Source organism: Coregonus clupeaformis, chromosome 36 (assembly GCF_020615455.1).
Source record: "Coregonus clupeaformis isolate EN_2021a chromosome 36, ASM2061545v1, whole genome shotgun sequence".
NCBI lineage: Eukaryota > Metazoa > Chordata > Actinopteri > Salmoniformes > Salmonidae > Coregonus > Coregonus clupeaformis.
Window position 1 is genome coordinate 29,018,620 of NC_059227.1, and position 12,009 is coordinate 29,030,628.

The 12,009-nt window shown below is 47.5% G+C and overlaps 1 protein-coding gene across 12 annotated transcripts in view; it reads left to right on the forward strand.

The window, feature by feature from the left end:
• Positions 1-12,009, forward strand: part of LOC121552329 (protein 4.1) — an 85,627-nt gene that overhangs the window by 58,937 nt on the left and 14,681 nt on the right. For all 12 annotated transcript variants that reach the window (XM_041865149.2, XM_041865158.2, XM_041865161.2 and 9 more), the window contains exons 6-12: positions 474-549; positions 1,377-1,595; positions 1,914-2,001; positions 3,690-3,842; positions 4,175-4,272; positions 6,797-6,969; positions 9,585-9,679. In XM_041865149.2, coding sequence (XP_041721083.2) covers positions 474-549; positions 1,377-1,595; positions 1,914-2,001; positions 3,690-3,842; positions 4,175-4,272; positions 6,797-6,969; positions 9,585-9,679 — 902 coding nt within the window. The remainder of the gene's footprint in view (positions 1-473; positions 550-1,376; positions 1,596-1,913; positions 2,002-3,689; positions 3,843-4,174; positions 4,273-6,796; positions 6,970-9,584; positions 9,680-12,009) is intronic.

Consider the following 12,009-nt stretch of genomic DNA (forward strand, 5'->3'; position numbering starts at 1 on the left):
CTGGCCCATGTCTTTCCAGGCTTGATCAAACTTCCACTTCAAAGCCTCTCCTCGTGGGTCTTAGCTGTTGTGTAATTGCTTACAGCTGCTCCTTCCTTCCCAGTGTGTTCTCTTCCTCTTTCCATCTCTTTGCCCCTCTCTCCCACCACACCCACACTCTCCTTACGGACAGTCGATGAGCACAGCTGTTGGAGCAGTGATGTGTTCTTCTTAGCACATCTGGCTCAGGAGGCTTCCGCCATCGCTTGTTTTTCTGTGTTGGTTATTTGACACTAAACGCAAAATTGCCTTCCTCTACATACAAACGCTCACCCAAATGCTTAGCCGGAGACACTTCATCTAGGCTTGAACACATGTGGCCTGGCGCCTCAGAGAAATTTATAATATGTTCTCTTGTGTTATGATAATAAATAATGTATTTCCTTTAGTCTTTTAATCAGACGAGTCCTGTTCTCTCTGTTCTCTCTCCACAGATGCCTCCTGGCAGTTAGCGTTCAATGTCAAGTTCTACCCTCCTGATCCATCCCAGCTGACCGAGGATATTACCAGGTACTGTACTGTCTCTTTCATCAGGAAACAGAGGTCAAACAGCCACACACCACATCTGTTCCCCCAGTGTCTCATCACACTCTGCTCTGAGCCCTCACCTGGATCACTCCCGTGCACTCCCTAATCTAGCGTAGAAATGCCCTCTTTGATCTGCGCCCGTCAAAAGGTTGCAGCAGTATCGAATGCAGTGGAGCTGTCTTCAGCCTCCAGAGTTTAGTTTCAGCACAGCCCCAGATCCAAGGTCACAGGCAGTCGAGGGCAACCATCTGCACACACACCTACCTTTTCTCTCCGTGTGCCGTTACCACACACACGTTATTTCTGCTGTTGTGAGTGCAGGCTGCTGCCGTACTGTAAGGCACAGGAAAACGCCCCCACACACACCACACTCACAACCCACAGTGTTCCCGTGCATGTTATGTCAGATCTGAAGTAGTGGGTTAGTGTCAAGAGAAACGTACAGACCAAATGTACAAAATCTATTTCATGCCTCAATGAAATGTCATGCCTCGTCTGGTCCCGTGTAGTTCAGTTGGTAGAGCATGGCACTTGCAACACCAGGGTTGTGGGTTCGATTCCCACGGGGGACCAGTACGAAAATGTATGCACTCACTAACTGTAAGTCGCTCTGGATAAGATTGTCTGCTAAATGACTTAAATGTAAATGTGGTTATAGACTGTAAATCTGTCTTTCTCTCCCTCCCCCACCCCTTTCTCCCATCTCTCTCTTTTCTTTCTTTATTTCTCTCTCTCTCTTTTTTTCTATCTTTTCTATCTTTTCTAACTTTTCTATCTTTCTTTCTATCTTTCTTTCTTTCTCCCTGTAGATATCTCCTGTGCCTTCAGCTCCGGCAGGACATAGCTTCGGGGCGTCTGCCCTGCTCCTTCGTCACCCACTCTCTGCTGGGTTCCTACTCCCTGCAGGCCGAGCTGGGAGACCACGACCCCGATGAGCAACGCCTCGACTACATCAGCGACTTACAGTTTGCCCCCTCACAGACCAAAGAGATGGAGGAGAAGGTTGTCGAGCTCCACAAAACTCACAGGTCAGGGCTTTGTGGTGTTAAAGGGATAGTTCAGCGATAACTATCCCTTTAATGCAAGCAAGAGGAAGTGACACTGACATTGAAGTCATAGCTGAAGGGGCCTCTTTAAACCCACCCGGCTGTGGGGACTGGGGAAAGACACCTGTATAGAAATTAGATTGGAAATGACCCCTGGCCTTACTAAACCCTGTGATTATCATATTTTGAATTCCCTGTTTTCAGCACCTGCCATTTATCTATTTATTTATTATTGACTTTAACTTTTCACCGCTGTGTTTGTTTATATGGGATTGTTCTATGTTTTGTCTACCATTCTAGGGGGATGACTCCTGCTCAAGCAGACACCCAGTTCTTAGAAAACGCCAAGAAGTTGTCGATGTATGGCGTCGATCTCCACCATGCCAAGGTGACTGACACACGGCACCGGGTTTTGAAATGTCCAAGCAGAAATTTTAAAGAAATCATTCCTGTATACATTTTTGGGGAAATACTAGGAAATACATTTGTGATGTTTATAAAATGCCCTGCGATGAGAAAATGTCAACCTCATAACCGTAAAAAATATGATTGAACTGTAAGCTCTTAACAAGGAGGCATAGCCTACTGGTCAGTATCCAAACTTAGTCATTAGTCGAGGAACTGTTCTACTACGCTCCATTATTTGTGTATGGAAAGTCTGTTGAAACGCCTTTGAGAGCACACAAGACTCATGGAGGCTCCTTTGATGTGGTGCGCAGTGAGTGGAAGAAAGAGGCAGGCGGAAAACACAAAGCTAAAGCAGAGAGCGGGCCGATCACCGCATCAGCTGTACAAACACATTTGGTGGAGCCGGAGCTCTTTTCACTGGGCCATCGGCATGGGAACAGCCCTGTGGAATGAAACCTTCTCTCTCCCGGTGGACTGGACATGGGTTGAAAATACTCCCAGAAATGTTCTGCTGGTCAGAGAGAGAGAGAGAGAGAGAGAGAGAGAGAGAGAGAGAGAGAGAGAGAGAGAGAGAGAGAGAGAGAGAGAGAGAGAGAGAGAGAGAGAGAGAGAGAGAGAGAGAGAGAGAGAGAGAGAGAGAGAGAGAGAGAGAGAGAGAGAGAGAGAGAGAGAGAGAGAGAGAGAGAGAGAGAGAGAGAGAGAGAGAGAGAGAGAGAGAGAGAGAGAGAGAGAGAGAGAGAGAGAGAGAGAGAGAGAGAGAGAGAGAGAGAGAGAGAGAGAGAGAGAGAGAGAGAGAGAGAGAGAGAGAGAGAGAGAGAGAGAGAGAGAGAGAGAGAGAGAGAGAGAGAGAGAGAGAGAGAGAGAGAGAGAGAGAGAGAGAGAGAGAGAGAGAGAGAGAGAGAGAGAGAGAGAGAGAGAGAGAGAGAGAGAGAGAGAGAGAGAGAGAGAGAGAGAGAGAGAGAGAGAGAGAGAGAGAGAGAGAGAGAGAGAGAGAGAGAGAGAGAGAGAGAGAGAGAGAGAGAGAGAGAGAGAGAGAGAGAGAGAGAGAGAGAGAGAGAGAGAGAGAGAGAGAGAGAGAGAGGGGGGAGATAAGAGAATGGGGGAGAGCTCTTAGTTCATATCCCAACCATCAGTAATCAGTGAGAAAGGTGCATTTCAGGCCCTCATGTCCTCTCTCTCTTTCGGTAGGTAGGCAGACAGGCAGGGAGGGAAAAAGGTTGTGTGGAAAAGCATGTCAAGGCCATGGGGAGTGAGAGGGGTGCGGTGGTTAAAAGCCATGCATTGGTGTCTAATAGTCACCATTCCCATCAGTGGCGATGGATTTTCCTCCTCGTTTTACAGTTGAAACACAAATCAATAGTCCCTCAGTATCGAACTATCCATACGTCCTGGACTTAAAAGGCCCTTTATGGCGTCATGCAAGTTCGATAACAACTTTAGCATTGAGTTATGGTGGGATGATTGAATATCCGTCCTTATTCAATTGTATGTAATATGTAATCTAATTCCATTGTGAGCTTTGGCGATATTAAAAATCTTCTGAACTGAAATCTGATAATGTTGTCTGTTCTCTATCCATGTTGTCTGTACTGCTGCATACGTGACTGTGTTTTCTGTTCATTGTACTTTGCTGAACTGTTGCTTTGGCTGTTGTCTTCGTGTCTGCAGGACTCTGAGGGAGTGGACATCATGTTGGGAGTGTGTGCCAATGGCCTGCTGATCTACAAAGACCGACTCCGGATAAACCGCTTTGCCTGGCCCAAAATCCTCAAGATCTCCTATAAACGCAGCAACTTCTATATCAAAATCAGGCCGGGAGAGGTATGGAACAGCACCGCTCTCAGAGGAAAAACAAGACATTTCCACATTTTACTGTTGTCCTTTCGAAAACCCTCTCCAGAGATCAGCCGTAGGAAAGAGACTCCATCATTGAGCAAAATACTGACAATGTTAGGAGATGGTTTGATTGTGGAGATGAAAATGCTGACATTTAGGTATTTCTTTCTCAAGGCCCAATTCAAACTAGTTTTGTGGAAGGAGAGGTGGTTTTATGGGGTTTGGCCCATATCTCGTCTTTTGTGGAGCATATGTTTTCTAACTTGGCTAGTTCTAGTACTCAGGGGAACTCAGCTCTATACTCTGATGTCTTCCAGACGGAGCTGTTTGAGAGCACCGTGGGCTTCAAGCTGCCCAACCACCGCTCTGCCAAGAGGGTCTGGAAGGTCTGCGTGGAGAATCACACCTTCTTCAGGTAACGATCACACTCAGCTCCCATGTCAACGACCCCTACATCGGTTTAACCTAATCCTGTTCACCTCGAACGCACTGTCTGAACCAGGAAGAACTCGTGTGTTAGGTCCTCTGAAGTCTGTTGTTTTTGAAAGATTGCACCTTTCATTAAAGTGTTCTGTTCCACATTGCAACTTTATCTATAGGCCCTGTCTAACCTGTTGACTCCGTGAAATGTGTCTATGCTAACACAGACAGTCCAAGCCCATGTCAGTGGACAGCGTTAAATGGTTTCCCCCTCCCACACTGTGAAGTGTGTACCAACTGGAGTGTGTAATTGGACGGTCTCTAGGGAGCAGTAGGTTCCTTCGATACTTCCTGTCCAATGAAAAGACAGAGGGGAGAATGAGCACAGTTGAGTGGAACAGCCGTTATGCACTTTGTTCAGGCAGCTTCTCCGTCCGAAGCCTAAAGCCATGGCAGTTATCATGCGCTTAAACTGTCTCCTTAGCTTCCACTCTGCAGGGCTGTATCATTAAGGAAGCAATTGTCCCCAGTTTTAGCCTCAGCCAGCACCATCTTCAGATGAACCTTTTCGTCGGTAGCCCTGCCACCTGGTAAATAATATACGCTCGCTGGATGATTATCTTTAAGTCAAATATTGCGGGTAATGGAGTCGCCAATGACTAAGGTTTTCAATTTGTCCGAGATAATGGTGGGAGGCTTCAGCGGCTCAGACCCCATAACGGGTGGAGGAGAGAGCTGAGAGTGCTTGGACTCTGACTCCGACTCGTTGCTTAGTGGCGAAAACCGGTTAAAAGTTTCTATCAGATGAATGATCGACACCGGTTGAGTATGCAAACAGTATTTCTTTCCTGAAGCCATGAGAAAATGTTCAGCTGTGGGGACTGTGCAGGGGGATTAACACTACCTGTATTTACTGGTGGCACGGACGCTGTATCATCCTTTCCTACACTTAAATTGCCCTTGCCTAACGATTGCATCTCAAGCCCGGCTTGCAACTCAGCTATCCTCACCATAAGGCGATAGTTCTCCTGTATATTAAGAGTACAGCGACTGCAATGAGAAGGCATCATGTTAATTCGTTTTGTTTTCGGCTGGAGGAGGTCCTGCAGATCTATGACCAGATAAAGCGTCCGGGGTGAAAAAGTACAGCAGTATGGAGACAATGCGGAAGTGCGTTGCGTCACCAGTCATGTAATAAATCCCACCTGCTGCGCCTCGCATTATTTGACAGTTCGTAAGAGGGGTGTCGGCACGCGCCAAATTGAAACCAGATATGGCATGAAGATCCTCGGCTGTTTGATCGAGCTGTTTTGTTCTTGGCACGGACAACGAGGAGGGGAGAGACAAGCCTCAACAAACACAAAGCAAAAATGACGCACTGGCTTGCCTTCAACCCAACCACTAATATCTAAAAGCCCTGTAGCACCCCTCTCTTCCTGCTCTTCTCTCCTGTCATTCAGATCCTCTGTGTACTAAAGCAACTCCTAGTAATGACTCTCCTTATACTGTCAAGTTTGAATTACAAACCCTGCCATCCACTTTAATGGTCTTGTACACTGATATAAATCGCCCCGCTTATTAGCTATTTGGGCCAAAGAGCGGCTTTTCTTGAACTGTGTTGTGAGGTCATGATGTCATGACAGGCCCTGGCTGGGCTGGAACGGAGAAGTCGTGCCGGGCTGTTGAGATCATGATGGGATCCACAGACACCCTGACACCCCAGCAGCACGCCCAGGGCCAGCGTGTTTAAATTGGGTTGAAATCAGCCCTGGCCTACATGCCCCTGGGTTAAACAACAGAACAGACCCCGTCCTACTGTGCCTTATTTGTGGAGACAACCCTAGTATGGCTTAACCTGACACCACTAGAAAGATGGACTTAAGTGCCCCCCCCGGCCCCTCAGGCTGGGCAAAGACCTGTTAGGTTAGTGTGTGTGAGAGAGAGAGAAAATGTCTGAGTGAGGGGCCCTGCAAAGCGAATGGGGGGGTGGAGATGGGCGGACAGGAAAGCCCTGTCGCCATGGGAGATTAAGGATAGGGGCAGGGAGGATTTCGACCACCGCTCCCCCACCACCCTTGTCTCCCAATAATATCTAGTCCCAAACACAGCTGTTACAAAGAGCAGAGCCAGCGACGGAGAATAGGAGATAGCTTACTCTTCGACGCCCAGACTTTGACTGGTTTCACAGCTCATGTTCACTTACGGTCACTGACAAACAATGAGACTGTTGAATGGATCCCTTTTACCTGGGTCTTCATGAGTCATCCATAATCTCTCTATTTACACACAGAGATAGCTAGGTTTATCACTTCCGTCTCAGCGGTTAGCCTAGGTCACAGGCAGGACATTTTCATTTTTTTTCTCGTGAGAATAGATAGTACTCTTTATCTATATACTCTCACTGTCATCCAGTAAACTGAAATAACATATCCACATGGATTTTACACACTGTATATGATACGGTATTTGTTTTGTTTTCAGAATAGTTTTATCTTATTTTGGTCATGTTCTCGCTCCAGGTTGATGACTCCAGAAGCGCCCACTAAAGCCAAGTTCCTCACGCTGGGCTCCAAGTTCCGCTATAGTGGGCGCACACAGGCCCAGACACGACAAGCCAGCACCCTCATCGACAGGCCGGCACCCTACTTCGAGCGCACTTCCAGCAAGCGCATCTCACGAAGCCTGGATGGAGGTAGGCAGTGGCACTAGACGACACACACACACAGTTGGGATTTGGGTTGACGTATTCTTATGCACAGTGCCCACTACCTTGAACTATGGGCAGCGCTGGTATTCTGGTAATGAGTGTGAGTCGGTCCATAGCTAAGTCTGCAGGCGAGGAGATGAGTGTCTCAAGCAGCCGGTCTCTTTGTGACCATGAGAGTTCTCATTCAGTCAGCTCAGTGCAGACACAGTAGGGGGGCCGTCACAGAACCACAGGCTACCTCAGCCCTGCCATCAAAGAGACATTTAGATGAACTGCTGGGGAGACACTCCAAAACGGAGAGAGAGAGAAGTAGAGAAAGTAACAATGGACCCGCAGGATCAGAGGAAAACCATTACCGTGAGATGTACAGAAATAGCCCTGTTCAGATGTTCCGTGTGACAGCAATCATCAACATACCTCAGCATGCATCCTGTTCCCATGCCAACCATTAAAATTTAGAGGGAACGCACCACTATCCTCCTAGTTTTACAGTCAGCTCAAACTGTCTTGTGAGCTGAACTATGCTGGTGTTATATACCATGTAGGCTAGTGGTTTTGCATTTAGTCAAACATGTTGCAATGACTGGGGATGATCATTCCTATAGCCTACTATTTGTCTCTCTTCCAAGTGTTTTTAGAATAACCATTTTGCAGTGTCCTGTACAATGTCAGCCAGTGTTTAGCTGTAGGCATGACATATTCCTTCACTATCATTGCTATTGGCTATATACAGGAAATGGCTCCAACATCTGTTTCCCTTTGTTGGAACTTTGGGAAGGACTGTGGATGAAACTGGACTCATTCTTGACCAGGGGATTTTAATGTGTTTCTTTGACTGGACCCGGGCTGTATACATTACATTGCACATTTAACATGGGAAAGAAACAGTGCCACTAAAGCATTAACAAGCATGAAGGATGTTGTCATTCCAAGGCTCACATAAGTTATTAGGCCTATTTCCCACCATAAAATAATAATAATAATAATAATAATATGCCATTTAGCAGACGCTTTTATCCAAAGCGACTTACAGTCATGCGTGCATACATTTTTGTGTATGGGTGGTCCCGGGGATCGAACCCACTACCTTGGCGTTACAAGCGCCGTGCTCTACCAGCTGAGCTACAGAGGACCATAAAAGCATTCTAGAAATTGCTCTGAGCAAAACCTTTGCTTGATTTGGGGAATTAGACTAAAATACAGTAATACAGGACTGGCCGGCTGCTATGCAGATTGAATGCAGGTGACGCTGTAGCTGAAAGTGAAGTAGTAATTATATGGTGAAGCTTGAACATGTACAGTGCCTCGTCTGACAGAAAGATTAGTGTGTCATATTGACTGGTCAGTGTTTTGCGTCCAACTTCAGCAGCACTAATCTAGGAGGAGAATCCTAGAGGAACATGAATCACCAAAGGAATGCCGATAACTCGATACTCTACGTTTCCATGAATAGCCTACAATAACATTTAGCAAGACCAGGGCTTTCACCTTTATTCCCTCTCTGTCTAGCTTGTAAATCTAGGATAACTAAATCAACAGTCCCAAATACCCCATGTGCACTAGAGCCGGGCCATTCATTATTTAAGGGTTACTCTACTCACTCCAGCTGTGAGTTAACCTGGGCCTGCTCTGGAATATCCTTTCTTTGCTTCCTTCACTCCTCCTTTCCCCTCCTGTATGTAGGGCCTCTCTGTTGAGCCTCTTGATCATTTATCATCAGCCCAATTCACTGTGCTATTAATTCCCTCACGTTCCTCTGTAGTAGAGGGATAGATAAGAAGAGGGCGGGAGGGAACCATTTTGTTTTCCATCTGGCCAGCCGTGGAGACCTCTCTCTCTGCTCTGGCCCCTGACTAGGGCCCCCAGAGCTTCAGATACAGTCACAGCAGGTGTGGGACTGGGACTCTGAATGAGACAGGGCTAGCTGAAGAGAATTTGGTTCTGGTCTCTGGAGAAATCCCACTCTCCCCTCCCAACACATTGCACATCAATACAGGGAGTGGCGGCTGTGCTGTGGGTGGCACGGTCGGTTACTGACGATATCAGGTTATGTATCACACCACCATATCAAACCCTCACTACTAAACCCCAAAAATCCACGACTACACCGCACCGCTCAGTCTGGTCTGCTTGAATCAGTGTGTGTGTTGGCACTGCTAAATACACTACTGTACACTACTGTACACCACTGCTAGCATGACAATTGTAGTTTGAAAAATGGATGCACTCACTAACTGTAAGTCGCTCTGGATAAGAGCATCTGCTAAATGACTAAAATGTAAAATGTAGTTTTACCCCTTTCCATCTGAATAGCTATTGGACATAGGCATTTACTATACCAAAACAAATAGCCATGTCTGGTATGTACTATGAATCCATGCAATCTTGGTCTTATCTCATCCACAAAAGGCGTGGTAAGAAATCGTTCATATGGACCTGATTAAACTGTGCTCTGGGGTTAGAGCACCTTCTGCTGGCCAGGCGTTGACATTAGCATGGTGTGCTGATTTGAAGAGCTCTCTGAAGTATGCATAAATGAATGGAGAATATTAATATTATATAAAGCTTGAATATGTGTTGTCTTGTCTGTGCTCCTTCAGCTCCAGTGATTAACGTGATCGAGGCCCAGGACTCAGCCCCCACCTCTGTGGAGAACGGCAGGGAGCCTGGCCTGGAACTCTCCTCTGACTCCAAGGTAAGAGAGGAGGGAGGGGGATGATCTAACTCAATCTCTTCTCTTTCAAGGAAGAACCAGACATCCTGTTGGATTGGAAATGAATTGTCTATGTCTGTGACTGATGCCTAATGATTTTATCTTAAAGAAATGCCCCCAAGGTTTCACTACAGGAAACTCAATTAATTATGTCTACGGTCTAGCTATAGGATGACATTCTGAACTGTCTCCTTCGTGCCGTGCTAACTCCTGTATAAAGGATCATAGTCATCCTTACTTAACAGTGACTTGGCCATAAAAGCCATGTAATTAGTTCATTATGTAACCTGTGGTACTGAGAGGAAAAGATTCAGAGGCTCATCTCTTCAGTGATAAAGGCTCAGCTCATTGGGGGCACTGTCTTAGTTGTACTAGGGCTAATGTACACCAAGAGGACCCCCTCTCCCCCTCCTACCATTGTGATATTAATCGAGACTCCACTAACTGCATTCTTGTCCGGGGGATGTTGTCATGGAATATTTATGGTTCTCTGGGGGTTTACCTGGAAGTTAATATTAAGGAGACAGAGCTGAAAGCTGACAGAGCTGAAAGTAATAGAGTTTTGAATTCAAGTTGAATGAGAACAACCAGAGTATGACTGTGCTGTATCTCAATCTCTAACTCAATCGCAAAGACCTACCTGCTTTTGGGTCGCTTTAGTTTCTTCCTACTCCTGTTATCTACTCTGACTCTCTGCCTCTGTCCACTAGTGTTGTCAGTTCTGATCCTGTTGTTGTACAGATGTAGAATGTGCTTAACCCTCCTCCCCCAGCACCTCCTGGACCACCCCCTTACCTTTGACCCCTGACCTCTCACACTGCCCCCTCGTCTTCACCCGTGTCACTCTGCTGCACCCCTGACCTGACACGTCTCACTGACTAATGGTGTGTTTCTTTCTCCCCTCTCCTCTCTCTTCCTGCACACTCTTTCCTGTTAACGTTTATCATTTTTCACACATTTGTTTCTTCTCTCGGTTGTGATTATTGCTTGTGTTTTTCCCCCTCACCCTTTCCTTCCCTGCATGGTGTCTACATGTGGGGGGAAACGACGGGTCAATCACTGTGCAGTCAATCTTCATGTTCCCCCTGTCCTTCTCCTCCTCCTCAAACTCATCCCTCCCTCCCATCCTCGACACCATCTCTGAGCTGGACGTTCTGTCTGACATCTCGGAGGACGACCCCCTATCCTGGGGCCAGCTAGATGGGGATGGGGACTACCCGGGTATTTGGGTTCCTGATTTTACCCCCCAGCAGCATGCAGACAGCTTGGCTGCAGCAGAGCACTACCATCACCAGCCTCTAGAGGCCTCTCCTCCCCCCTCCCCCCTAACCTGTAGCTCAGAGCCCCAGGAAGGGTCACCCGTCCAGGCCAAGGATGCGGCTCAGTCCAGGCTGGGCTTCTCCCTGCTGGGGATGTTGACGGGCCTGCGCCTGGGCCTCCTGCCCTTCTCTCTGCTGGACGAGGACGGCTACCTCTGCTTCCCCAGCCTGCCCCAGGACTGTGCTGCCTGCTTGGTCCCCGCGGGGCTGCAGCACTACCTGCCCCTCTCCTCCCCCTCTGTGGTGCCCTCATTCATGTTCATCTTGGCTTTGCTGCTGTCTGCCTCCCAGTCCCTGGCTCTGGCCTTCCTCCTGGCCATGCCCCTGGCCCTGTCGATCTGCTACCTGGAGCCTAAGGCACCTGTCCCCGCTCATGCCCCCGTGGCCACGCCCTGCTTAGACACACACACCGACACCCACACTTTCCTGCTGCAGGAAGAGCTGTGTGACCAGCTGTGTGACCCCGCTGCCTAAATGTCACCCCCCCGGCTTCTGTCAGCTCCTCCCACCCCTCACCTCAGCCAGAGGTCTGTGTGTTCTGCCTCCCCTCCCTCCCCGTCAGCTCCTTCCACCCCTCACCTCGGCCAGAGGTCTGTGTGTTCTGCCTCCCTCCCTCCCCCTGTCAGCTCCTCCCTCCCCCTGTCAGCTCCTCCCTCCCCGTTACGTTTCACTCTCCCGTTTCCTTTCTTCTTAAAACCCTTGATTTTCTGTCTAAAATTACTAAATAGAATTTAAATTTTTCGCCATTCTTCAGAGATTTTAAATGAGTTCTTAAGACAATCATTGTTATTGTACCAGTATTGGCTGCTCTGTCATAAATCGTTTGTGTTAAATGAATACGAGCAAAATAATTTACACCTTTTTAGTGTTGTAAAATAATAATAATTAATCCTGTTTCCCCATCTGTTTGGCTGTACATGCCTTGTTCATATACAGGTAGATTTACAGTGTACAGTTGAAGTCGGAAGTTTACATACACTTAGGTTGGAGTCA